Genomic DNA, 27,498 nt, shown 5'->3' on the forward strand with positions numbered 1-27,498 from the left:
GGAAAGCACCAGGGGAACCTGGTAACTTTCACTGCTAATCCAGTCTGCATTGCACCATCAGGGATGCTTTATGCAGGTGCTGATGCAAAAAAGGCTTAAGTGGTTATGATGTCCAGTGGCTTGTTTGAGGCTGGTGTTGGGTTTCTGCCAAGCAAATCTGCTTTTCCCTGTTGTGCCGGGGGGTGCCAGGGCTGTGCTGGCATCGATGGGGGAGCAGCACAGCTGTGCCCAGCACCTTGGCCAGAAACTGTGTTTCCCATCCCTGGAATGGGGTGGATGGGTCAGTCTGAATTAAAGACTGATCCTAAGCTCCGTTCTCTGTGCTCAGGGCTGATGAGGGGTGATGAGGAGGGGTGTTGGTCTCTGCTCTGTGCTCTCCTGCCCTCATTTCTAACCCACTTTTCCCTTCTCTCCCAACAGGAGCTTGTGTGAAGCGACAGGGCAAACATGCTTAACTTAAGGACTTGTGTGGCAAAGCTGAGGCCGTTGACGGCCTCACAGACTGTAAAGACAATTTCCCAACAGAGGCTGGCAGCACCCAGGACGTTTCAACAGATCCGGTGCTACAGTGCACCGGTGGCTGCTGAGCCTTTTTTGAGTGGGACTAGTTCAAACTACGTGGAGGAAATGTATTACGCTTGGCTGGAAAATCCCAAAAGTGTACATAAGGTAAGAAGCCCCCTGGCCAGGATCTTGCCTTCGCTTCTGTCTTTCTTTGTGTCGTGAGATCAGGTAAGTGCACGTGTCCCAAGGAGGATTGAGTTCAACTGGAGGGGCCGGATGGTTGTGGATCATCCTTCTGCCTTGCTTTGCCCGGAAGAAACATCAGTGATGCCTTGAGGAAGAACCAAGAGGAGTGTCTCTGTTCCAGAGGGAATGTCATGGGCTTGTGGAACGCAGGCAGCATCCTGGATTGCAAGTGGATACAAGGAATGGCTTCTTCTGGGAATCTACCTTTAATGAGCTGCTGTTGCTTCATTTCTTCCAGCTCTGATGGCTCACCACGGGCTTTATTCTGGGGGGGTGGGGGAGTCAGGGAGTGTATTCTCCACATCTCCACTGGTTGATTTTGTGTTTCAGGCATGTTTCATGTTTGTTATGTGTTGGGGTGGATGGGCTGTAGCTAAGCTTGACTTCGAGCTTGTGTATGAAGCCAGAGGGCTGATCTGCAGCCTTGGGAGGGGACTGGGCTGGTGGCCAGAGGGATTCTCACCAGCTGCTCCTGAACATAACATTGTAAAGACAACCTGGCCATGGGCAGTATGTGCAGAGGGCTGTCTTGACCTCAATTACTGAAGCTCCTCCAGTGAGGTGAAGGCTCTTTGGCTTCTAGTCCATGGTTGAGGGCTCAGCTGGGAAGAAGATTTCTGAAACCTGACTGGTTTTTCCCCCATCCCCAGTGTTTCACAAGGAAAATGTTTCTCTGGTGACTAAGTCTCAGCATTACCCAGGGGATTTTTAAGACAGTTTCATACATGTCCTGATGTAGAGCAGGGATTTTTTGTATTTAGTAGCATATGAGAAGTTTGTAGACCAGGACACAATGGTTAAATGAGCAGTCAGGGCTGAGTAAGGGATCTCATGCCCCAATGCCTGCATCAGCATTGAGTGTTTTTGATAGTACTGATCCCATGCATCCAAAGTGTGCAGCCTGTGGAGTGCTGTAAAGGTCTTAAGGTAGGATCAAAGCTGGATTTTCACAAAATGTTGACTTTATGCTTCTTTGGAGTAAATGGGTTGCTGAGCCGAGCAATACAAACTTGGAAAACACAAAGCATGTTGGTTTGGGTTGTGCCTTTTGTCAAATAGTGACTTGAAAGCTACCCAAGCACATGCAGGTGGTGCAATGCCATCTTTCAGAGGCAGGATATTGAATTAAAAGCCATGAATCGAAGTGCTGTAGAGAGGGTTACACCAGTCATGTCCTGGCAACAGGCACAGTTGTTTTTGGGAACAAGGCTCCACTGTCTGATACTGGCTCTTTGATGTATGGACCTGGCTCAGTCTTGAATGTTGCTCTGAGCAGATGTGTGGGTAAATACCAAGACTAACTGCGCACCTGGCTGGGAAGCGTATTTGGGTTGTGAGGCCAGGCCTCTGGGAGCTCTTCTGGCCTTGTCACCTCTCTAATGTAGCCCAAGTAGCTTCATCAGCTCATCTGTAGGTAGACAGTGCTGAATAGGGCTCCTCATGCATGCTTGGCTGAAGAAGCTGGAGGAGAATTTCAGTTGCAAGGAACCTCTGGAGCCTCTGCCCTGGCATAGCTGGCTCGGAGGCAGCATCCAGCTTCGTGGCTAAAGCAGCTCCCTCCGGCCATTGTGTGGTGCAGTTTTGAGCACCTCCAAGGGTGGAGCTCCCACCACCTCCCCAGGGCCCTGGTCCCGTGTTAATGGTGAAGAACTGCAAATATGGGTTAGTCACCTCTGGAAATCCTCATCCCTTAAAGTGACTAAGTGCTCAGAGAGCAGTGCAGGAGCTGACATGAGATTTTTGCCCCCAGTGCTGCTGGGAATGGTTTGTGACAGCAGGAAAACCAGTGTGACAATGAAATGGGGTCTCATCATTACCAGGAAGTGAAGCTGACACTAGTAGTATAAAAAGCGAGTCCTTTGGGCTGCTTTACAAACAAAATCAAGCTTGCATCCTGCTTGTCAGAAAAGGTGTTGGACCAGGGAGATTTCACCGGGTGGTCTTTGAAGACTGCTTCCAACTCAAACCATTCTGATCCCATGAAATCCAGCTCCCGGTCCCAAAACTTCTGTTGGGGTTGCTACCTGAGCTGGCATGGACTTTGCTGTTGCTCCCTGATGTAGCTGTTGTCCAGGACTCATCTCACCTGGGTGTATCACTCCTCGTTCCTGTGACCTTTACCAAGATCCCTTCCCAGCTCCTGCCTTTGCCCTGTTCTCCTCTCTGCACTTCTCCATTGCTCACTCTGTCCCCACTGGGACGCTGAGCTGCTATTGTGGGGTCAGGGTTGTGGCCAGCCCTGGTCCTGTGTTGGCTCTGGCGTGACGCTGAAGCAGCAGTGGAGTGTGACACCCTTTTCCTTGATAAGCACTGGCCTCCATCCTGTTAGGTGGAGGGTCGGACCCGGCTGTGGCTTATCTGTCCCCTGCATAGGGTAGGGACCGTCTGCTCCTCCCCATGCTGCTTTTGGCTGGTGAGGGCAAGACCTTCATCCAGGGAAGGGCTGGAGTTTCTTTGCTGTTGTCGTGAAGCCTGTGAGAGCGCCAGGCAGGCTGAGCAAAGTGAATTCGCTTCCTCTATATACACACTGGGGGTTTAAACTTCAGGGGGTACTTGGGTGCTTGTTTAAAGCAGGAAAGATTAAAACCCAAAACAAGCTGGTTTAGGGTTTTTTTCTGTGTTCAGGGCTTCAGCTGACCTCTGGTTTCTGAGGCTGATGAGCAAGTATGAGCATCCTGCTGTGGGAGGAGCAGGCGAGGGTGCAGGCATCACTGCTGGAGGGCTGCTTGCTCCTGGGACCACTTCCCAAGGGAGCAGGAACACTGCTCCTGCCCCTGCTGTGCCAGCTCTGGTGCAGGCCTGGATGCTGGCGATGCGTGGCACAGCCCATGCTGCTGCTCAGGATCTTAAAGGTCTTTTCCAGCCTGGTTGATTCTGTGGAAGGGATGCATCCTTCCCCATAGGTATGTGCATCAAACAGTCTTTAATATGCCAGTGGTTTGATTTTGACACTGAAAGTGGGTTTATGGCGACAACACAACACGTGTGGCCCAGCGTTGACAACACAATGTCAAGAGCCCACAGGCTGCGGTGAGGCCAGACCCTGGTAGTGCCTTTGCTGTGTCCTTTGCAGTTGTGCTTGCAATGGGCCCAGCCTGGGTTTGATAGGAGTCTCCTTGAGAGTTTGAACTGTTTGGGTTCAATACCTGTCTTCAGAAGCGAGGGCGATGGAAAATTGAAGTTCCTTGGTTGTGTTATGGTCCATATGTTTACGGACCAGGCAATGTGCAGAGCATGAGCTGATCAATAGCTGCTTGACCCCCTCCTCAGCACAGGTTACTTGCTGTGACTTTGGTTCAGGCTTCTCCCAGCCTAAAGCTCTGAATGTTCCTCCTGTTCTCGCTGCTAAAGCAGGATGTGTGGCCTCGTTCACTGCCCATGCAGAGCAGGTCCGCTCGGTGCTCTCTGTCCCCTGGAGTCCGTGGCAGCAGAAAGGAGCCAGGGACCCATCCTAAGCTGGAGGTAGAGGCCATGTCTCCCTTGTGCACCTCCCAGCCTGGAGCAGCCCCAGCCCAGTTTGAGGCACCCGGCAGCTGATGGGAAATGTCACCCCTCTGCCCTGGCTGTGCGTGCCAGAGCTCTGAGGAAACGGCTTCTCCACACCCTTCTCCAGGAAGCAAGACTGAACGCAGTGAAAGATGCTGGGTTCACTTGGTGAGCTGTTCTGGGGCTGTTCTTGATGGAGAAGCCTGCGGTGAGCTCTGCTCTCAGAGCTGAGCTCAGGTCGCCTCTAAAGCCTGAACTCGGCTTTCTCCCATCCTGCTGGGAACGCTGGGCTGGCAAATGCCTTGTGCTGTGGCCATGGTGGGATGTGTGGCTGTAGGATGGTCTGAAAATGAGGGGAATTTGAGCTCTCTTTACCCAAAACATATACAGTACCCTATATATATGTGTGTGTGTGTGTGTATACATATACACACATATTTATATAGGAGCCCGAGAGTGCTCACAGCGCTGCTGTGGGCACAGAGAGGGTTGGAGGGGAATAACCCAATGAGTTTATTTACTGCTGCTGCCTTCAGCAAGGGCTGGAGTAAGGCCTTGATAAAGCTGGGGCTGCTCAGCCTCTCCCAAGGGTACGTGAGCTCCAAAGGCACCTGCACTGGTCGCCAGAAACCCCCGGGTGGCTCTTGAGTAGTCCTGAGTTCAAAACCACACCAGGGACTTGAAAGCTGATGTTTTCATGGTGCTTATCAGGGCCACAGCCCTCACAGGGTTGGCCTGGAATACTCTGTAATTAGGTTGGGCAATAAAGCATTTAGTGAAAGTGCCTGAACTGACTGAGCTGGTGCCACACCTTGTTTGGAGAGCTTAGAATGAGCTTTTTCTTTCAAAACAGAAGCAGATTGCATCTCCAAGGGGTTTATGTTGAATGTCAGCAGGGGGGAGGTCACAAAGGCCTCCTGAATCCCTCCCTGTCCCCCCCAGCACCACTGCCAATGTCCTCCCTGGTCCAGCAAACGCTCTTTCTTGCCTGTCTTTTATTTTCCAGTACATTAAAGCAGCCTTAAACCCCCTGGCAAAGCAGCCAGCCAGATTTTCCTCCTTGTCCCAAGGGCACAGAGACCGTCCTGGCGTGTTTGCCCCTCCTGCCTGCCCCTTTGGGGGCACCTGTGACCCTGGAAAGGGGATGGCACTTGGGCTTCTCTTGCCAGGAGTCAGGATCATACAAAAAGCAGCTCTTTTCTTAATGAACCTTCCTTTAGCAGCCAGCAATTGGAGCAGGGTCGGGTGTTTTCTATCTTTGCTGTTTGAGTGTTTTTTTCCCCTCTTTCCTTTTGGGAGCTATTATTTATCAGTTACGGTGCCAGATTATTCCAGATTTTATTTATGTTCCTTCAGCATGACCTGTTTCTAAATATATTCACCTTGTGCAAGTGTGTGATGGGGTGTCTGGGTAAATCTGGGCTAGAAATAGCTTCCTGGAGCATGTGATGGAGGAAGGGGGAGGGCTGATGTTCCTCTGGCAAAGGTCAGGTTTCCAGTCCCTGCTACCATACCAGGGGTGCAAAAGCTGCTTTTTCTGCCTCAAACCCCCACTGGAGTTGCTCTTGGGCTCTTTTTGATGTGATTTAAATGTGGTGGGGTTGACAGGGCAGTGCTTTGCCTGTCGCTGCATCATAGAACAGAATCAACCAGGTTGGAGAAGCCCTTTAAGCTCATCCAGTCCAACCGTTCCCAGCACTGCCAAGGCCACCACTGACCCATGGCACTGAGGCCTCGTCTCCACTCTGTGTGAACACTTGCAGGGACGGTGACTGCAGCCCTGCCCTGGGCACCCTGTTCCAATGCCTGGGTACCCTCTGGGGAAGGAATTCTCCTCAGCTCCATCTAAACCTGCCCTGGGGCAGCTTGAGGCCGTTTCCTCTTGTCCCATCCCTTGTTCCTTGGGAGCAGAGCCCAGCCCCTTCTGGCTCCATCCTCCTCTCAGGCAGTTGTAGGGAGCGATCAGGTCCCCCCTGAGCCTTCTCTTCTCCATCTGACCCCCCCAGGTCCCTCAGCCCTTCCCCATCACCCCTGTGCTCCAGGCCCTGCTCCAGCTCCATTGCCCTTCTCTGGCCCCACTCCAGCACCATCACTGAGATTGGTTTGGTGCTCTCTACACATCAGGTTTGGGGCATGCAGGGTGCTGAGATTGGAGGAGAGACCCAGACAGGATCTCTTTGCTGTAGCTGCGGTCTCAGGTATATGCTGGGACATGAATGCTGCTTGCCTTGCCCTTGTACTTTGGGATCAGTCAGTGGCAGAGGTGAGAGCGTGACAGGAGGATGTGGCTTGGACTTTGCTCTGCTGCTCTCCTCTTTCCCAGGTCTCCTGCTGCCTCTCCCAGTAGACAGGTCAGCTTGGGTTTGGCCTGGGATGGTTCTGGGCTCTTCAGGCTGCTGGTTCAGGGTTGGACAGTATGGCATATGCTGGGTCTTGGGCCATTCAGACCATGAAAAAGAGGAAGAGGTGTATTTGATTACAGGGCAAAAGCATTTCAGAAAGTACTGTGGGTGTTCAGGGGGCAGTCTCCTGGAAAGCAGGAAACGAGAGCCTGGAGCCAGGCTGGGGCTTGTTGCTCTGAGTAGCAGTTTCAGGAGCCAAAGTGGGCAAAGGGTGTCACCATGTCCTGTCCCAAGCGCTGCTGCCGAGGGAGGAGGGCTCTGGGGATGGTCTCATGCCAAAAGAGGTAACCCAGAGGGATGGGAGGAAGGATAATGGCATCAGTAGAATGGCAGGAGAGCTCTGCTGCTTTCTTGTTGAAGGCAGCAACTGCCTTCAGCAGCAGCTGTGTGAGCTGGGGTGCAGGGAGGAGGCAGCTCTGTCCCTGGGGGATTTTACTTCCTGCTTTGGCAATAGAGCTGAGACCCCTGTAACCCTGAGTGAGGAGGGTTTGGGTCCTGGATAATGACTCTGTCTCCTCTATTCTTTCTCTTTTCCTAGTCGTGGGACATCTTCTTTCGCAACGCCAATGCTGGAGCTGCTCCAGGCACTGCTTACCAAAGCCCCCCTCCACTCAGTACCAGCCTTTCCACGCTGACCCAGGCCCAGTTCCTGGGTCAGGCACAGCCCAACGTAGATAAACTGGTGGAGGATCATCTTGCAGTACAGTCTCTCATCAGGGCTTATCAGGTAAGGAGGCTGTGTGAGGAGGAGCCTGCCCTGTATATAGGGGCATGCAGTGGCAGAGGTGGTCTGGGTTAGTGCAGGTGATGCATGTGTTTGTCATGGAGAGTATTCTGGATGCCTGCTGGGCTGCCTGGCTTTTAAGAGGAGCTGCTGATTTGTCTGGGCAGAAGCTTAGCTGGGGCTTTGGTGGACAATAGGAAGATTAAAGCTGTTGTCACCCAAACAGCAACTAGGATGCAGGGAAGGGGTGGTCTTGGTGGTTTGCTGGCTTCTGGAATGATGCTCCTGTGCTATGGGCCCCTGCCATGCTCAGCAGTGGTGTGGGACACCCATCCTGCTTCCCCTGTGTTGCTGCAAGAACTTCTGAGGTCCTAAAATAAAAGTTCAGGAAACATCTCCTTGTGATTTATAACCTGGAGGAGAGCTGTGGTGCTGCTGGGCTGCAACTCAGACTGATGCTGCTGAAGTCAGCCTTCTGGGAGACACAAGTTTCAAGCAGGAAGGAAACATCTTCCGGCTAGGCGGTGGCCAGCAAGTATTTTAACTCGAGAGAACATTTAAATGTATTTCTTCATTTAGAAGTGTGATCCTGTCACCTCTGGTTACACACCAGTTTGTCAAGTGTGGGGTCTCTCACCGGAGCTTTGACAAGAAGTGAACAAACCCGGGTGCTGTGGAGGAGTGCCCTGTTCCTGCAAAGGAGCACCTGCTGCAGGTCATATTCCTGCTCAGATACGAGGAAATCCAGTGCATAGGGCCACAGGTTAAGGCAAGAACTGCAGCACTGGGCAAGTCCAGAGGTCTGCCCAGGCTTGGCCCTGCTCTCTGGTTTGAAGGTGCCCATGCCCTGCCTGCCTCCGGAGCTGAGGAGCTGACGTCAGTGCTGGGACACTCCCTGCTTTTCCATAGGGAGGGACCTGTTTGTAACAACCTGCATCTATCCTTGTGACTGGTTCCATGGGAGGTGACCCTGCCGGCTCGCTCCAGCTCGGGTGGATCCTGGTGACCTGCTGGAGGCCACGCAGCTCTCACCGGTGGAACAAGTGAGCAGATGCCAAGTTCAAACAACTGGAAGGAGCAGCTCCAAGTCAGCAATTTGAACACAAAGCCTGTAACCATTTCTGCTTTCCCATCACTTCCTCAGTCTCTTGAGTGGCAGCACTGGGGCATGATTGCTCTTGGATGTATTTTTCTTCTCTTCAGTGAGAAATGCAGCTCCCTTCCTACCCTGGTAGCACTGTGGCAGCCCCTGTGCTGCAGTGGGGAAGTTCAGTGCAGTGTATGGAGGTATGAAAGAGTAGGAAGGCAGGAGGAAGTGCTGCCTGTGATGGGGAACATACTTAAAACAGCAGGCAATTACTTCTTAATTGGATGAACTGGATGCTGGCTGTAGCCAGGTCTCCTGTTTGGGTCATTGGAGGGTACAGTTTCTTTTTCTTCCTTTGTTGTCTGTGTACCTGAGGAAACCCTTCCTGTTACTCTTCATGTCCTTAGCCAAGTTCAGCTCCAGCTGCTCCTTGGTTTTCCTGAACCAATCCCTGCCCTCTCAGGCCATGTCCCTGTAATCTCCCCAAGATGTGTATCGCTGCCTTCACTGCCTGTGCATCTTCCTGTTGGGTTTTAGTTTGCCTCAGAGGTCTTGACTTCACTTAGCTGGCCTCCTGCCTCCCCTGGCCAACTTCTTGCATGTCAGGACTGGGAGCTCTTGCGGCCTAAGAACTATGTCACTCTCATTCACCCCTTTGCCTCTGAGGGCAGTGTCCCAAGGGATCCCACGCACTAGCACCAGCCGAAAGTTTGCCTTCCTAAGGTTCAGGGTCCTGACTCTACCTGTCCTATACCCCTCAAGATTGAGAGTTCCACCAGGGTGGGATTGCTGCAGCCTGGGCTACCCCTAGTTTTGTTCACTAATGCAGAAGAACTCATTGAAGAGGTCAACAAGTCCAGCATTGCCTCTCCCCTGGTCAGGCTCTCCAGTGTCTCTAGTAAGAAATTGCCCTCAGCCCTCTCCAGTAGTTTCCTGGATTCCTTTTCTGTCAGCTGTGCGGGTGGTTGAAGTCCCCAGTCAGGGTCAGAGCCTGCAAGCGTGATGCTTCCTGCAGGTATCTGCTGTGTGTTTGTTTTGGGTTGGGGGCTAAGAGGCTTGCGTTGCATGTGGAGAATAACAACCAGCATGGCTCCTGGGGGGAAGAGACCTCTTTGCTGTCACGCCAATCTGAGCGTTTGTTGCGCACCTGCAAACTGCTGAGTCGACCTCAGAGCCACTGGGTACCCCGAGCTCAAAGCTCTTTGCTGGATAAAGTGCTCTCCTGGTCCTGGTGAGAGCATCCTGGCCATGGGAAACAATGCGCTGAGCATGTGTCCTGCCAGCTGGGAGATGATGGGCCAGCCCCATGCTTTGTTGCAAGACAGACAAGCAAACAGTTCTCAGACAAAGCTGGCCTAGAAGAGGAGCTTTCCATGTGGCCAGCAGTGCTCAGGGGCACGTTGTCATCTGGCCCTGCAGGGAGCAGGGCAGGGGATCAGTGCTTTCTTAGCAGTTTGCCTTAATGCCGATGGCTGGTTTCAGGCTCTGGCTGGTAAAACCGCAAAAACCCTTTCCTGAAACCCTCTGGGGATACTCTGGATAGGAATGCCTCTGTGGTAAAGGAAAGTCAGATCAGTATGCATGGTTTGTACTAGAGGTTTAGTAATCCTCTTGTATGCAAGTGCCTATTCTAAATGGCAACAGGGTTGATGGCTGGAAGCATCGTTCCCACAGCTTAAGGGCAGCACCGCAACCAGCACCATGGCAGTCGTGTTTCCTGGCCTGCTCCCAGCTGAGCTGAGCCTGAAGCTTCCAGAGCAGGAGCTGTCAAGAAATAAGCTGTGACGTGCCAACTGAAGAGGGCTGCTGCCGAGATAAATGGAGTTTGCCCGGTGAGATGTGCTGAGGTCCAGCTGCGGGCACTTTCTCTTGTGAAAGGAAAAGCAAACCTCCTTACCTCTGTGGCTCCCGATGTGAATTCAGACCCAGGTGGTGACTCCTGGCCTGGCTGCTGCCACCAGGAGCCATCGAGGCTCTCCTGCTGCCAGAGCAATTTGGTATTTCAGCACCTGCCACTTCCCAGGAGAGTCCTCCTGGTCCTGCTGTAGGGTCATCTCTCCAAAAGGACGCTGTGAGCTGCTGGCCTCTAGCAGCACAGACAGGCATATGTGCTTCAGGCGCCTTTCTGGAGCTGCTGCTGCTGGCAATACTGGTTTCCTCTGCTGTGTTGGCAAGAGAGCACCTCGATCTGCCAAAATGTGGAAAATGGACTCTGCAGTTGCTATGATCAGGAAGAAACCACTGGTGTGGAGTTACTGCATCTGTAGAGAGGAGGTGCTCAGCTTGGACACAGGAAAAGTGGTGGGAGACCCTTGGACCTCAGTTCTGGAAGGTCTCTGCTGTGGAGGAGATTGCCTTCCCCATGGCTTCAGGCAAAGCAGAGCAGTCCTTGAAGCTGGTGGTACTCACACCTATGTGCTGCCGTTGAAAGTAAACCAACCTTCTCCAGGCTTTAGTTGCAGCCAGAAGTTGGGGTGGCTCTGCAGCAAATGTAGAGGGAAACTGCATGCCTTTTATTTTTATTGTAAGGTATGTTTCTGCAATTAACATGTGTTAATGACTAATCTGTGTTGTTGCTTCCAGGTCAGGGGTCATCACATTGCAAAGCTTGATCCTCTTGGCATTAGTTGTGTAAATTTTGATGATGCGCCAGTAACTGTTTCTTCAAACGTTGGTGAGAATTACTCTGCAAATTTGTTCTAATGTAATTTAACTTTTTTACCCCTCCCCTCTTTTGTTTTTCTCCCTTTCCCCTCTCCCTCTTGGTACCTGTTCTCCTTTCCATTCCTGGCTCATTTCATAGATTCGAGGGCATCATGTAGCACAACTCGACCCACTGGGCATCTTGGATGCAGATCTGGACTCCTCCCTTCCAGCCGATATTATCACATCCACAGACAAATTGGGTGAGGGCTTTGAGAGCAGTTAGTGCTGCATTGCTTGAGCTCCTCTCTCTTTCATAGCTTTGTAGGTAGATTGCTTCATCAGTAAGGGGGGAAAGGTCTTAAGTTTCCTTAGTAATGATCACTCTAAATTTACAGTCAGTCAGCTGCTGCGGAGCAGTTCTGCCCCCATCCGGCCGCCCTGCCAAACGGCTCCTGTGCCAAAACGCTATTGCTCGGCTCAGGTTCCTCCTCCAGTGGGTGCCAATTAACTGTCATTGAACTCACTCCTCCAGGAGTGGAAGCCATTGCATCCTCTGGAATTGCCAAACAGAGAGGCTTTGTGCTGGTGAGAGCTGGAGGTCTGTTCCCTCAGCTCCTTGCTGCTCTTGGGGGCCCCTGAGAGCCAGGGGAATGGGGCTGAGAAGCGCCTCTTGGTGTGCTCCTGCGGCAATGCCTTGCCCTCCTTCACTCCCAGCTTGCCACAGCATCTGTAAATCCTGCAATTGCCCCCTTTTTCCAAGACTGAGCCCTGCCAGTGATCATAACAAGGAAGCTTTGGGATGCATTCCCATCCGAGTAGGGAGGTGGAGATCCCGATGCCTTTGAGCGAAAGATGCATGAGTGTTGCACAGAAACGTGTGTGGTGCCTAGGATTTGGAATCCTAATCTGGAAGTGCTTAAACTCAGAGCCTCTCAACGTGCTTTACACTTGATCTCTGTAGTACGCTGCCGTTCTTTTAGCTAGAGCGAGGTTGTGGCGCTGAGCTCTGTCACCTTGCTGGTGCTTTCCAAGGGTCGTCACCCTGGCACTACAAGCGCTCGAGAGGCATGCTTCTAACTTAGAGTAGAGCAGCAGTAATGACTACTAACCTCGCACAACTGAAACAGCTGATCAGAGCGCACGGTGCATGTAAACCACCTTGATTCCTTGTTCAGCTGCCAGCACAGGGACACCAGCCCTGGACCTGCTGGCCCTTCCTGCAGGATTACATGTGCTGCGAGTGGGAGGCAAAAAGTAGGTTTTGGTTGTCCCAGCTTGATGGATGATGGGGAAGCTGCTTCATCCTCAGGTCTGGATTTCTGATGTGCTTGTCCCGAGGACCAAGCTCTGGCTGCGCCTCAGGAGCCGGCTGGCTCTGAGCTGGAGCAAGCCCTATGCCTGTGAGATTTTGATTGGAATTGTGGGGGGAGATGATGGCCATGAACTCAGATGCAGGAGAGGGCACAAGTACTTGTAGTTGGCACTGCAGTGGGAGCAGGGAGATGTTTGTAGGTGACTTTGAAGCCGTTCCCAATGGCTGGTCAGAGGAAAGAGTGAGGAGACTCTTTTCTAGTTCACGGCTTTTGGCCTGTGCAGTGGGTGCTACAGTCCTGAAGCAGAGCAGTAGAGGAGAGCTCTGAAGCCCTGTGCCTGGTAGACATGTTTTCCTTTTGAGAGGAGGGTCTGCATGAACCCAGAGCTGGACAGCTGCAAGTTGTTGCAGCAACTTCTCCCTCATGAGAAAAGGGACCCTCAGGGTGGTCTCAGGAGAGTGCAGTAGAAGGGGAGAATTCCTTCCCTTGACCTGTTGGTCATGCTCTGGGGATGCAACTCAGCACATGGTGGGGTTTCTGAGCTGCAAGTGCACATTGCCAGCTCATGTACAATTTGTCACCCACCAGCATCTCCAGGTCCTTCTCTACGAGGCTGATATCCATCCATCCATCCATCCATCCATCCATCCATCCATCCATCCATCCATCCATCCATCCATCCCCTCAGTCTGTGCTGGGACTGGGGATTGCCCCAACCCTTGCACTTGGCCTTGTTGGAACTCATAGGGGCCATGGACTTCAACAGGAGCCCACTCCTCCAGCCTGTCCTGGTCCTGTGGAAGGCATCCCTTCCCTCTAGTGTATTAACTGCATGACTCAGCTTAGTGTCACCTGTGGCCTGGCTGAGGTGCTCTCAGTCTCACTGTCCATGCCATCGATGAAGATATTAAACTGCATTGGTCCCATTATGGACCCTTGAGGGACACTACTCCTTACTGCTTTCCACTTAGATGTTGAACTTACGGGGCTGCTTCAATAGGGAAAGTCACTTGACAGGGCTTTCCTTCTGCTTTGTCCATGTGGTTCCTCTGAAGCAGGGTGTGCTCCAGCAGCATCTTTGCTTCAGAGGAAGAAGAGCCCAGGGCCCAAAGGAACCCAAGTGCAGGTCCTCCTGCGCAGCCCCAGCTGCAGAGCTGAGCTCAAGCATCATTGCAGCTGGAACAGGATCTGGGTGAAGTGGAATGAGCTCCATTTCTCCTGCTCCCCCAGGGCGAGTGGTCATGAGACCAGCAGCGTGACTCAGCCCAGCTCACCAGGGTGGGAAGTGTTCAGGCATGGCCTGTGTGTAGGGTCGGCTGGAAGAGAATCTCAGTCTGTGATCAGTGTGTCTGAGCCAGGCATAAAGTTTAATTCCCATTTCTTTGTGGCTTCCATACTAACATACCTGTCACTGCTGCTCCTGGTGTTGATTTAATTGCCAGGAATCGATGAATTCATCGGAAATAATGAGCCCTGGGCACAAGCTGTGCTGCTATCAGTCTCTAGCTCATGTTGGGGTTGTGTCCCATGGTAAGACCCCGTACTCAAATGGCTGTGTCTAATCAAAGGAGGCTTTATTATCTTGCTGTAAGTATGATTTATACTGAATAGACTTTCCCCTGGTATCCTTATCTTGGAAAACCTCAACTGATCAGTCTTAAAATACAGTTTGGCAAACATAGCTTGCAACCAGTGCTCAGCAGGAGGGGAGGAAAGCGGTGCTGGTGCAGAGTGTGGGCACAGCTCCAGCCAGCCTAGCATTGGGTGTTGCTGGCGTGTGGCAGAGAAAGCTGATTTCTAGCAGATCCTTCTGGCTGTTTTTTCCTTTGAAAGAGTATTTCTTAACACTTGACAGAGCAGTTAATAACAGGAGTGGTTTTGAAACTTGGAAATAATCTTGTTTCTGAGCAGTGAAATCCTTAAAGGTCAGCTTTTGTGGTGTGAGCTCTGCTGCCAACAGCCTAAACCATGGCCAGGCAGTGCTGTAATTCAAAGGAGTTGCATGATTAATCTCAGAAATTGATCTTTCTTCTCAATTGCCTTTTGTTTAGTAACTGGTTTGTGTCTGGTTTCAAGCTCTCTTTGGATTTAGCAGTGAGCTTTGGAGAAAATCTAAGGGAGAGGAAAAGAAAGGTGGACTGGGGTACTTGGCCTGAGGAGTGGTGGGGCTGGAGCCACCAAACAGCTCTTTCTCTTGTCTTTTCTGTTTAAAAACCAAAGTAATCTCATCCTGGTCTTCTGCAGCTGATCTGGCATGGTAAGTGGTGCGAAACAAGGATGAGATGACTGCAGGAACTTGATGTGACCTGTCCAAAGAAATAACACCTTACCATGCTGAAATGCAGGTGGTGCTTGGAAAGCGGCGTGTGTCTGAGTGTCCGTCCATGGAAGGCAGCTGCTCCTGCCTCTTGCCCAGGGAGATTGATGGAAATTGTCCTCCAGCTCGGGAGGACCCAGGCAAGCCCCTGCAGGAGCTTTGCTGGGAGCGCTGCCATCTGCCCTGACCAGTCTTGTGACCTTGCTCACCAAAGGTCTCACCCGAACATGAAATTTTCCCCTCCAACCAAAGGAGGAGTGTGTCCAGAGCCCTTCTTGTAACTCAGGTGAGACTGAGGCACTTGGGTCACCCATGCAGCTCTGCAGATGGCACACTCAGGAAACACAGTGTGGTGTGTGCCTGCCTCCTGTGCCGTGGTCTTCCTCCTGAACACCCTGATCCCCTTCCTGATCTCCCCTCCTGATCCAAGGAGGCAGCAGAGCCTCCTTGGGTTGATCTTGAAATCCTCCTTGGAGCAGATGCTGGTGGGAGGCAGCCCATGGGCTGCAGAAGATGATGCTCCCCTGGGTGCAGCTTGGCAGAAGGATGTCTTGATGGTAGGAGGTGGAGATGCTGTGATGGGCAGAAGGAGAGGAGATCTCAAACCATGCAGCTCAACTGCTCCCCAGTGTCTGATGCCCCCTTTTCCCTCCCTGCTCTTCCCTCCTCTTGCCAGACTTTCCACAGGGATTTCTTTTTCCGCCTAGTGCATAGTCATCCTCATCCCAACCTTTTGCCTCTCTTGGTTTTTGACTGTATTTGAAACACTGTAATTTGTTGACTTGTGCTTTCCATGACTAGTTTTCACAGTTATAGGGTTTTTTACTAACTTTGACTGCGTCTCTCTATCTTCTCCCTTTCTGCACCCCCCTCCCTGCCCACCCCAGACCTCGCAGTGTTCAAGGAGCGGCTGAGAGTGTTAACAGTAGGAGGTATGCAATTAATGAGCCTTTAACCCTCTGGAGTGCAGGACTCTCTTTGAATAGGTTATTCTGGGCATGAACCAAGCCGGTGACCGGACCCCTCCTCTCTCGCACCACTCTTGAGTTTTGGAATGTGTTTATTTTTCATTTGTCCCGCTACAAGCCATGATGTAGGCGCTTGGTTAGCGATGCTTGACCTGTAGAGACCCCGGTAGAGCCCCTCGCTGGCCTTTCCCATGCTGTGTTTGCATGCCTGGCTTGCTAGAGCACACATTTTGGTGCGTCCCGAGCCTTCCCCTCATGTGGTGGTAGTGCTGCTTATAAATACAGAGCGCTGTCAGGAAAGCTGTCAGGCTGCAGTAAAGCAGAAGCAGAGATGCTCAGAACCCTGAAAACTCTTTGTAAAATCTGATACCCCCCAAAGCGTGCCTGAGTCTTCAAACTGGCATGGCAGAGGCAGCTGAAGCCCTGTGCCGTGGCGCTGGGAGCCACAGCAAATTCCTGAGGCTTCCCTGAAACCTCCAGCCAAGCCGTTTACCTGGGATGCGCCATGCTAATGCTGCCTCTCTCCAGGACTTGTTTGGGTTGGAACTGCAGAGAAGTCCTGGAGACATGGGGCCAATTGCTCAGCTCCTGCCACTGCAGTTCAGTGCTCCCAGGCACGGCTCCAGAGTTGAGCTCCCCACGGCATGCTTTAATTCCTTCCCCTGCGACTAGCAGCGTGCAGGAGGGTGATACTGGGCGAAGGATGGATGGATGGCAGCAGCAACCAGGGAAACCTCCACTCCAGGCTTGCCGTGGCTGTTCCCAGGCTCCAGCAAGCACCGTCCTCCAGGCTGCACAGGGACAGGACATGGACAGCTCCATCTCCAGCTCATCCTCTGTTTTTGACAGAGCAAGGGACAGAGTCTTTTAAGATTAAGTTCAAGGAGGGCCAGTTCTGGAGGGGCCAGGTTTTGCCTCCCTTTGCCCAGAGGAAGGTGGGTTCTGCTGCCTTGCAGTGTTTAAGGGCTGGTATCCCCTGTACTCTCCCATAAAGAGACCCCAGCTGGGGCATTGGGCTGGTTTAGGGGCGGTGGAGGAGCAGTGGTGGCTGCCTCCTCTGTGGCTCCTGCCCTGGGTTAGGAAACACCTTGAGCCCTGGCTCCATTGAGAGTTTGGGAGGGATGAACAGGAGCCCGAGAGGCAGCTCTGCGCATCCACCCCTCTTCCAGCCCAGCTCCTGCTGCAGGAGGGTCTTGGGACTCCCCAGTCTCCTGCCCAGCTCTGCTTTTGCCTCACTGAATTGGTTCAGTGAGTTCAGGGTCCCTTCTCCTCCATGCCTCAGTTTCCCCAGAGACAATCCTGAGTTTTGGTGGGTGCTGAGGCACCTCCAATGGCTCTGGGGGACCATGGAGCTGTGCCGGGCCCTGAGAGGGACCAGCTGTGGGTGATGGTGCTGGGGCTCATCTGCAGCTCCAGACCCTGACGTTGCGCTCTGAGTCCTGCTCCAGGCACAGCCCGTCTCCCACAGTGCTGTGTGCCATGAGCAGGAGCCGCCTATGAACCACAAGGTGACAACCCCAAAAAGGATGGGGTTTGCTGAACAGAGCTAGGTTAAACCCCTAATTAAAAGGCTGTTAATTGGGGTGAAGGAGTATTTGGGCAGCAGAATGCCCGCGGGGCCGGCTGGCTGCCCTGCTCCCAGTGAGCTATTCAGGAGAGTCCGTTGCAGAGCCCTGATGCCGCGTTCTTTCTCTCGCTTCTCTTTCTCTCCCTCTTTGGGGTTTGTCTGTTTTAACTGTTTCCTTCTCCATGTTGACTCTTCCTTTTTAATTCCCACCATGTGGCGACACCTCCGTTGTGTTCGGTGCCTCCTCAATTCCTGTTTCTTTTCTCTTCCTTTCTGTTATAATTTGTGGTGTATTTTTTCTGTTCTTGGGGCTACAAAACTTCCTGACTCTCACCCTGGATTTTAATTGCTGATTTACATGCATATATATATTGCTTTGTGTTTTGTTTCCTGCATTACCTTTCATAATAATTTTGTGGTTCTGTGCTTAATGTCTTTTGGTTTAATTACGGCTTTTTATCCATATAAACCTCCTTCATGCTTATTTTTGGTTTTATGCTGCTTTTTTTTTGTCCCTTCCCCACCTCTCCCAATTGCACCTGGTACCTGTGTGATGGTGTCCCCCCATCCCCCTTCCTTCCTTCTCTCTCTTGCTTTTGCTTGTCCCACCCATGGAAAACCCTGCAGGCTTTTACGGGCTGGATGAATCTGACCTCGACAAGGTATTCCACCTGCCCACAACCACTTTCATCGGGGGAAATGAATCGGCTCTTCCACTCCGGGAAATCATCCGTCGGCTGGAGGTGAGGAGGCCTGGCGGGGGGTCTGTGTGGGACCTGTTTGCACCAGGGGCAGAGCAGTTGCTTTTTGAAGGTCCTGGGCCCTGCTGCTGCCCACAGCCTGCGCCAGCCGGCACATGTTGAGCTTTGCAGGCTGGGAGCTGTTCCTCAGCACTTGCCCCACTCGTAGCAGCTGCCCAGTGTTACCTGCTCATCTGTGATCACCTGCAGCTTCATGCTGCATTGGGGCCACATGTTTGGTCTACCCAAGGTGGAGCAAAGCCCAGGACACTCAATACTGCATTTTTGGCAACCTCTCCAGCTGTGTTTTCCAGTTGAACACAGCAAATGGTGCTGGTAGAGCACAGAAGCAGCTGGAAGCAGGGATACTACCCCTCCATATGCTGCAGTAGTTCTGCTGCCCTCCATGGTGGCCCCTTAGAGGGGCTTGGGGCAGGAGCAGCTCCACCCTGGTGCTGGGGCTTCCAGGTCTTGCAGCCAGTTTCCTCTTTCTTGCCAAATTCCATAGCCTGCTCTGACAGGTCTGCAAGCACAGACTGCTCCCAGACAAGCTGCAGGCTTACTCACATGGTCTCTGCTGAGACAGGTTGACCTTGGGAGAAGAAAAGCTGCATCAACATGTTAGATAAGCTACAAGAACAGGCTACTTATTTGTTGGGGGAGGTTTTGCTGATTCTGTTTCTGCCATATGAATTGAGGTTCTGGACCTGGTTATAGCTGATGCCACTGAGAAGGAAAAATCTCGCTTCTGATGTGGATGTAAAGGACTTGAGGGTCTGATCCAGGGCCCCCTGGGGAAAGGGAATTAAACATTTTGATGCTGGGTCATGTGTAAGGTCCGAGCAGCCCCGCAGTACCCCAGGATGTCCCCTGCAGCATCCCCCTTCCTGGGAAAACAGCTCAAACCAGGCTCCCCAAACAGGGCTAATACAGTGCTGGGTGCCAGGGTCCCCCCCGGCTGCTGTCCCAGGCAGCACTCACTGGTGTTGGGGCAGCTCCTTGTGGATGCCAGGCAGAGGGTTCATGTCCCCACTGGTGCAGGAGGCTTTGTCTTGCTGAAAGGTTAAAGAGTGGAATGAAGGAGTCCGAGGCCCCGTGGCCTGATACAATGCCCCACGTGCCTGTTTTTGCAGGGGGTGAGTTGGCACTAAAGCTCTGGCTGTTCTCTCACAGCCCTTCTCCTTCTGTGGCGCAGATGGCCTACTGCCAGCACATTGGCGTGGAGTTCATGTTTATCAACGACCTGGAGCAGTGCCAGTGGATCCGGCGGAAGTTTGAGACTCCGGGCATCATGCAGTTCACCAACGAAGAGAAGCGCACGCTGCTGGCCAGGCTGGTCCGCTCCACCAGGTACCCGGGGGGGCTTCACCTTCTCTTTATCTTCCCTTGCTCCTAGCTGGAGCAATGTGGTCACCGCCTGAGTCACGTCTTGACGTCGCCTGTCATGGTTGGCTTGCTCAGCAGGATGACGCCAGCGAGCTGCTGGGGCTGGCAGGCTGACCCTGGAAGAAAAGGTCTAAAAATAAGGTTTAAGTGCAGCACAGGGTGGGGGGATGGGCAGGCCTGCTTAAGCATCACTTGGTGCTGTGGCTCCCTTGGTGCAGTCCCTGTCCTTCCCCTGGTTTCTGCCCTGTAGCCCTGGCACTGAACCCTCTGTCCCTTTGCCTCCAGGTTTGAGGAGTTCCTCCATCGGAAATGGTCTTCAGAGAAACGTTTTGGCCTGGAGGGCTGTGAAGTGCTGATCCCAGCCTTAAAGACCATTATTGATAAGTCGAGTGAGAAGGGAGTGGATTATGTTATCATGGGGATGCCCCACAGGTAACCCTGCCTTTCTTCACAGCTGTGCTTGAGGCACTGAAGAGGGGGCCGCTGCCAGGGTTTGGTACTGGGGGGCACACTGGTTTCTGCCATTACTGAACTGGTCTTGCTGGTGGTGACCCTTAGCTGGAGAGCTCAGGGCTTGCCTGCTCTCTGCTCATCGTGGTGTTTTCAGCTTCAGCTTGTTTATCACCTTCTCTGGAGGGGGGCGGTGGCTCGAGCAGCAGTGCTGTGTTCATGCAGTGTTTGGTGGCTGGTCCAGCCCTGAGCTGAGGGGTCTGCAGTCCCCTCCTCGGGAACCCCCTCCTCCGGTGACCCTAGAACTGTGACACAGCCTCCGTGTGATGACAGATCACTGTCAGCACTTGGTACCAGGCTGGCACTGCTGGTTGCCAACAACAGTCTTGCTTTTGCAGGGGCCGCCTCAATGTTCTTGCCAATGTGATAAGGAAAGAGCTGGAGCAGATCTTCTGCCAGTTTGACTCCAAGCTGGAAGCTGCTGATGAAGTGAGTCTCCTCTGCCCATAGGGATTTGCTTTCGCCTGGCCCTGTGTGGTCCCCAGGGGCTATGACTGCAGAGTGAGCTGGATTGTCAGTGCCAGCACTGGTCTGTCCTTGCCTGTCCTGGGTGTGACGTGTGCCCTGGCTGCTGCTGGTGTCTCCAGCAGCTCTCCATAGGCATAAAACAGTGCAACAGGATGAGGGGAAGGTGGCCAGGAGCAGAGGCTGACTTGTACCCTTGGGCTCTAAAGCAGCTCCAAAAGCCCCAATGCTCAAATCACTTGTGCTGCAGGGTCTGTGACTGCAGTGCATTCATATCCCAAAGCTTCCAGCATTGTAAGCTGGTATAATTTGGCTTTTGCAAAACTGGCCTGAGCTGACTTCATCCTGCTGTGCCCTTCAGGTGGGGTTTTGAGGTGAGAAAGCAGCAGCCTGGGGTGTCGAGGTGCCTTGACTGGGAACAGCAGCAATACTGCGAGTGGTACCAGTGCTGGCTGTACTGCCACAGTGTGGGCAGAGATGGGAGGAGAGTTACCTGTTTTCCAGTGTCTTCCCCAGTGCACCACACTTCTTGCCCTGTACCTTTGACCTTACCTAGATAGGCTTGATGCATGTCTGAGGTTTGTTGGTGGCCTGGCACCTGGAATGAGCTCCTTTTGCTTTGCTGGGTGCCAGGTCAGCTCCTGAAGTGAGTGCCTGCTGCTTTCTGCCAGGACCTCCAGGAAAGGTCCCTTTTTCCAGCCCCTGGGGTCAGTGCTACACTGCTTGAGGTCTCCTTCCATGCCCCAAAAGCCACTTATGTTCCTGGGGGTGACTCCTCTCCTGTCCATCAGGGCTCCGGTGATGTGAAGTACCACCTGGGAATGTACCACCGTCGGATTAACCGCGTCACTGACAGGAACATTACCCTTTCCTTGGTGGCCAATCCTTCTCACCTGGAAGCAGCTGATCCCGTTGTTCAAGGCAAGACGAAAGCAGAGCAGTTTTACTGTGGGGACACGGAAGGCAAGAAGGTGAGTGGTGCTGAAGCACCCACAGTGAAGTGGCCTGGGCTGGATGGGGTTTGGTTGGAGGCAGGCTAGAGGGAAAGTGAAAAAGAACCCAGCTGGGTTTGGTTGCTGTGCCCCTTTCCCTGCCATCACCCTGACTTTGCTCCCCCATCCTTCCCCACTGTCTTTGGGGATAACTTTGGTAAGGGCTCACCCATCCTGAGCTTCCATCGCCGCCTCCTCCAATGCTGAGCTCAGCTCTGCTGCGGGGAGTGGCAAACGCCCAAACCCCTGGTTGGAAAATGGAAATGAGGGGTGCGTCCAAAAGCCAACCTGAGTATCACAGCCTGGGGGACTCTGCAGTAGGAACCTCAAGCTGAAAGATTTCAACGTGACCAGGGATAACCATTCCTGAGGCTGGGGAAGCTGGAGCTGGCAGCAGGAGGCAGCTCTGCACCCAGGGAAGGTGGTGGTGGGGGGTTATTTGTGGTCTGATTCATCACAGACCTGTCTTCAACACCAAGAAGTGGAAAGGTGAGATCAAAAGAGCTTCCCTTCCTCCTACACCCCAAGGGCTGGATATAAATAGACAAGTTCTGTCCTTGTCTGGCAAGCAGTGTCCTCAGCCAGCCTCTGGGTACCAGAGCAAAAGTAACGTCACCGGAGCTGGAGTAAGCCATTGCCCAAATGGCTTCTGCCCAAAGCTCTTCTGGGGATAAAGCGTGGCGAAAAGAGGCAATTTTTTTGTTTTCCCCCAGTTAAAGGCTTTGCTTTGAGGTGTGTGTTTGGGAACGGGATGCGCCTCCCAGCCCCTGTGCATCGGGTGCTGTCCCCCGAGTGTGTTGCTCTTGTTCAGGGGGAAGCTGGTGGCCACAGCCTGCTCCCATCCCCTGAGAAAGTGGTGGATGCATTGATGAGCTGTTCTGTGTCCTTTCTGGGATGCTGAAGGCTCAGAGGGATGAGACTTGTTCCCTTTCCTGGTGGCTGTCCTGGCAGAGCCCCTGCTGATTGCTGTGGCTTCATCTCTCCCAGGTGATGTCCATCCTTCTGCATGGGGACGCTGCATTTGCTGGGCAGGGCATCGTGTACGAGACGTTCCACCTGAGCGACCTGCCCTCCTACACCACGCATGGCACTGTCCACGTTGTGGTGAACAACCAGGTGAGGAGCAAAGCCCCTGTGTCCATGGGGTGCCTTGCAGGCCAGCCTCTGCAGGCTCAGCTCTGGGTGGTGGCTGGCAGCAAGCAGTAACTGTTTCCCAGCCAACATTCCTGGCGTGAGCCATAGTCCTGGGATCAGCAAGGGGCATGTTAAACCCAGCTGCTCCGCGGTAGCGGCTTGTGCGTCCAGCCTGGTGCAGAGGTGGTGTGATCCGATGCTCGGCATGCAGGATCAGGCAGGGCTGCTCTGTTCTGCCCCATGCAAACCAGAGACGTTTTGCTGTGACCAGCCCATCCCCATGGGATGATGTCCCAGGCATAGGGACCGGGATGGGCTGCAGTGCCTGGCGTGCAGGTTGTGCTGCAACGGAGCAGTGCAGCCGTGGGGGAATCCCCAGCTCAGCCACAGCAGCTCCTGGTGCTTTCCTGAGCCAATCCAATGCAGCTGCCCCACGCCACGGCAGCTTCACCATTGGTGTCCCATAAAGGAGCCGTGTTCCAGATCCTTACCGTTGTGCTGGACCTGTTCCCTCTCACCCACTGCAGATCGGCTTCACAACAGACCCCCGCATGGCTCGTTCCTCCCCGTACCCGACCGATGTCGCCCGCGTGGTGAACGCGCCCATTTTCCACGTCAACGCGGATGACCCAGAGGCTGTTGTCTATGTGTGCAATGTGGCAGCAGAGTGGCGAAGCACCTTCCATAAGGATGTGGTGGTGGATTTGGTAAGAAACGTGGCACAAGGCTTTATGCTAAAGCTGTGGCTCTGCTGTGGGTGCTTGCTTGCCCTTGGGATGTTTTTTAAAAGGTGAGATTTCTGTTCATAAATTGGAGAATGGTTTGAGCTGGAAGGGACCCTAAGATCATCTAATTCCAACCCCCTGCCATGGGCAGGGACACCTTCCACTAGGTCATGTCGCCCAAGGCTCTGTCCAGCCTGGCCTTGAACACTGCCAGGGGTGGAGCATTCACAGCTGCTTTGGCCAACCAGTGCCAGTGCACCACCCTCACAGTGGTTCTGTGACAAGCCTCTTCAGGGCTTGTCTGACCCTTTGGACATGAGGGGAAGGAGGAGGTGGTGTAAAGGGGGGTAATGCGGCTGTGCACTTGGAGAGGTGACATTCTGTATGGAGCCTACCCTCACTCCTGCACTGGGTCCCTCCTGTTTAGGACCCTTCCTAGCACAGCAACCCAGGTACCTCTGACTGTGGAGCTCTGGGTCGCAAGCAGCGGTTCTCAAAGGCTCTTTCTGTTCCTGGCAGGTTTGTTACAGGCGCAATGGTCACAATGAGATGGACGAACCCATGTTCACGCAGCCCCTGATGTACAAACAAATCCGGAAGCAGAAGCCAGTGCTGCAGAAATATGCAGAGCTGCTGATTTCCCAGGGGGTGGTAAATCAGCCAGAGTATGAGGTATGGTCCTGTGGGGCCTGGGAGGAAAACCCCGGGTGGAACACTATGTGTTTGGTACAGACCTGCGTGTCAGTGATGTGATAGGGCCCGTTTCTGCTTGTACTAGTCACCTAAAGGTGGCAGAGCTGCGCTAGGGTTGGGCGAGTGCTGCAGAGCTGGCAGTGACAGGGTTAGGAGCCAAGGCTCGTCCTTGGACTGTGCCAGCTCTGAACAGCACAGGAACATCTAGATCAAGGATTGCCCCTGTGATCAGTGCAGCACAGGCCATGTGGTGCTGGGCCACTGCGGCACAGCAGGGACCCATGAGACATTTGGGCTCTGCAGCACTCAGGCTTGCTGCGGCCTGGGGCTTACTGGTGCAGGTCCCTCTGGAAGCAAGTGCAGCAGCAGCTCTGCCAGCTTCTCTTTCTCCTGGTGCCACTCTGCAGCATCCTTAGGGCTGAGTAAGAGTTGTCAGTTAGCAGAGCTGCCCTTGGGGTGCAGTTTTGCTGTCAAGGCTCCCCTGCTTTGGGGACCAGCTGTGCCTTCTGACACCCTTGAAGCTTGTGCCAGGGCCCCCAGGCTCAGCACCCTTGTCTGGGGAGACCTTGCTAATGCTTTTCCACCTCCTGGTTCTGCCTTTCAGGAGGAAATTGCCAAGTACGATAAGATCTGTGAGGAGGCCCATGCAAGATCCAAGGATGAAAAGATTTTGCACATCAAGCACTGGCTGGACTCGCCCTGGCCTGGTAAGTGCCTAGCAACATCCTGGAGGTCCCTAGCGAAGAGTCTGGCTTCTCTAGAGCTGTGGCAGCTCTTTTCTAGTAAATCAGCCTGGTGGGGAGGTGGGATGGTGCTCTCTGCTCCTGGTGCCCTCACCCTTGCTTGAGGGTGTCCGTGACCTGAGCTTTTCACACGGAGCTGGGCATGGCTCCCACAACACTTGGGCTGCTCCTCCTCTGCAGGTTTCTTCACTCTGGATGGCCAGCCCCGGAGCATGACCTGCCCTTCCACTGGTCTGAATGAAGAGGACTTGACACACATTGGTCAAGTGGCCAGCTCAGTGCCAGTGGAGGATTTCACTATCCATGGAGGTAGGAGCTTGCAGAAGCTATGCCACACTGGGTTTTGTTCCAGAGAAGATGTGGGATAGGGCTGGAACATGGCCTGGAAGGAAGGGACATTACAGTGCTTCAGTACGTGTGGCTGGCAGGTGTAGGGAAGGGATTCTCCCCCTCTACTCTGCTTTCCTGAGACCTCCACCTGGAGCACTGCATCCAGCTCTGGGGTCCCAGCACAATGATGTGGATCTGTTGGAAAGGCTCCAGAGGAGGCCTCCAAAAGGATCCCAGGCCTGGAACACCTCTCCTGTGCTGAAAGGCTGAGAGAGCTCAGGGTGTTTGGCCTGGAAATGAGAAGGCTCCTGGAAGACCTTACTGTAGCCTTCTGGTATATAAAGCAGGCTTATGAGAAAGGCACAGAGAGACTTTTTACCGGGGTCTGTAGTGACAGAAGAAGGGACAGCGGTTTTAAAGTGAAAGAGGGTAGGCTTAGATTGGACATAAGGAAGAAGCTATTTTATACTGAGGGTGCTGAGGCGCTGGCACAGGGTGTCCAGAGAAGCTGTGGCTGCCCCATCCCTGGCAGTGTTCAAGGCCAGGTTGGCCAGGGCTTGGAGCAAGCTGCCATAGTGGAAGGTGTGACCTGTGAAGGTCCCTTCCAACCAAAACCTTTCTGTGAGTCTGAGGATTAGTTCATGAGGGACCTGTGGCTATGGGAAGTGAAGCGAGGAGTAACTCTTCTTCAGAGCTGATCCTTTTCCTGCAGTTCCAATTTCTCATGCCTGGTTCATCCCTTTGGCAGGGGTGGGTCTGTTCCACTGCCTCTGGGTGTTTGCAGTCAGGCAGTCTGTGGGCAGGTTATGGGACAAACACGGTGTTGCTGGAGCTCCCTCCCATCCTGTCTACAAACCAGCTTCTATCCTGGCAGGTTTGAGCCGTATTCTGAAAACCCGTGGGGAGATGGTGAAGAACCGGACGGTGGACTGGGCCCTGGCAGAGTACATGGCATTTGGCTCCCTGCTCAAAGATGGCATCCACATCCGCTTGAGTGGCCAGGATGTGGAGAGGGGGACATTCAGGTAAAGCCAAGCTCTTGGTAAAGGCAATTCCAGCCTTCCTGGAAGAGATCCGAAGGGTGGCAATGGAGTAATGCTTTCCCCTCTTCCAGCCATCGCCACCACGTCCTGCATGACCAGAATGTGGACAAGAGGACTTGTATCCCCATGAACCACCTCTGGCCCAACCAGGCTCCTTACACCGTCTGCAACAGCTCCCTGTCGGAGTATGGAGTCCTTGGTGAGTGAGGTCTGTACTGGCAGATGGGAGGTAGGTGCTCCAGGAGGATAACCCCTTGCTTTTCTCCCATCCCTCAGGGTTCGAGCTGGGCTTCGCCATGGCCAGCCCCAATGCCCTGGTGCTTTGGGAAGCCCAGTTCGGGGACTTCCACAACACTGCTCAGTGCATAATTGACCAGTTCATCTGTCCTGGGCAAGCCAAGTGGGTCAGGCAGAACGGCATCGTCCTGCTGCTTCCCCACGGCATGGAGGGCATGGTAAGGACCCCCAGCTTGCGGGCACCCCAGGGTGCCACTGCCTGGCTGCACCAGATGCAGAGCCAAGGGCAGCAGTAGCAGGTAGCACTGTTTGCAGTGTGGCAGTGCTCGGCACCGGGGTTTAGCACCAGCCTTGCCTCCTGCTTACCTTGTCCCCTGCTGGTCCCTGCAGGGTCCTGAGCACTCCTCCGCCCGGCCAGAGCGATTCTTGCAGATGTGCAACGATGATCCCGATGTCTTCCCCGTGAGTGGCAACCGCGCTGAGCTCAGCCTCCTGCATCCTGGATCTGACCGCTGCCTTCAGCTGGGGAGGGGGGCAACGACACCTGGGTGGGCTCAGCATGGTGCTGTGGTCGGGTCGGGTGTAGCAGGAGGCGTGGGGTGCCCTGGGCTTGCACTGCAGCTGGGAGGGTTTGGGGAAAGGGGCTGAACCTGGTGCCCAGGCTGCACCTCCACCACACCTGGGGCTGCTGCACAGTTCAAGGCAGAGGTGGCCAGAGGGAGGCCTAGGAGCGGGTTGCCCCAAGATGAGAAGCACGGAACTGCAGCCCCTCCAAAGTCTCTTCAGAGGGGGTGAGGAGGGAGGGAGGGCTGGGTGCTGCTTTTCTCCCCACTGCTGGAGCTGCGAGGCCAAGATGCACCTTGTGTTTCCTGAAATCCCCTGAACTGTGCTCACCGAGGCAGAAACTGGATGACTTTGACGTGCGCCAGCTCTATGACTGCAACTGGATCGTTGTGAACTGCTCTACTCCTGCCAACTTCTTCCACGTCCTCCGGCGCCAGATTCTCCTGCCCTTCCGCAAACCGGTCAGTGCTGGCAGTCCCGTGTCCCTGCCCAGTCTGGGGGTAGCGATTGGGGTGGGCTTGTTCTTCTACCTCCTGGTGCAGCAAACATGGGCAGTTTGCCCCTGTCCGGGCCAAGGACCTCCTGGTGCTCAGAGCTGGCTTGGTACATGGCATGCAGCCAGCCAGCTCGTGCAGCCTGGGTGGCTGGCATCCTTTCTTGTGCTTCATGGCAGGGA

The 27,498-nt window shown here is 53.7% G+C and overlaps 1 protein-coding gene across 4 annotated transcripts in view; it reads left to right on the forward strand.

Moving 5' to 3' along the window:
- The first annotated feature begins 391 nt into the window (after positions 1-391).
- OGDH (oxoglutarate dehydrogenase) overlaps positions 392-27,498 on the forward strand; it is a 28,768-nt gene continuing 1,661 nt past the window's right edge. The window contains exons 1-19 of one of the 4 annotated variants that reach the window (XM_062637287.1): positions 392-669; positions 7,177-7,365; positions 11,033-11,123; positions 15,613-15,657; positions 17,888-18,003; positions 19,196-19,350; positions 19,672-19,818; positions 20,235-20,325; positions 21,153-21,332; positions 22,341-22,469; positions 23,015-23,194; positions 23,732-23,884; positions 24,510-24,612; positions 24,829-24,957; positions 25,853-26,003; positions 26,093-26,220; positions 26,298-26,476; positions 26,649-26,720; positions 27,161-27,283. In XM_062637287.1, coding sequence (XP_062493271.1) covers positions 448-669; positions 7,177-7,365; positions 11,033-11,123; positions 15,613-15,657; positions 17,888-18,003; positions 19,196-19,350; positions 19,672-19,818; positions 20,235-20,325; positions 21,153-21,332; positions 22,341-22,469; positions 23,015-23,194; positions 23,732-23,884; positions 24,510-24,612; positions 24,829-24,957; positions 25,853-26,003; positions 26,093-26,220; positions 26,298-26,476; positions 26,649-26,720; positions 27,161-27,283 — 2,583 coding nt within the window. In that variant the 5' untranslated portion in view covers positions 392-447. Of the gene's footprint in view, positions 670-7,176; positions 7,366-11,032; positions 11,124-11,252; positions 11,356-15,612; positions 15,658-17,887; positions 18,004-19,195; positions 19,351-19,671; positions 19,819-20,234; positions 20,326-21,152; positions 21,333-22,340; positions 22,470-23,014; positions 23,195-23,731; positions 23,885-24,509; positions 24,613-24,828; positions 24,958-25,852; positions 26,004-26,092; positions 26,221-26,297; positions 26,477-26,648; positions 26,721-27,160; positions 27,284-27,498 lie in introns of all 4 variants that reach the window. The other 3 variants (XM_062637286.1, XM_062637289.1, XM_062637288.1) reach the window with 3 other exon arrangements.

The sequence above is a fragment of the Pezoporus occidentalis genome, unplaced genomic scaffold (genome assembly GCF_034315485.1).
Source record: "Pezoporus occidentalis ecotype Australia unplaced genomic scaffold, CSIRO_AGI_Poc_V1 ctg511, whole genome shotgun sequence".
NCBI lineage: Eukaryota > Metazoa > Chordata > Aves > Psittaciformes > Psittacidae > Pezoporus > Pezoporus occidentalis.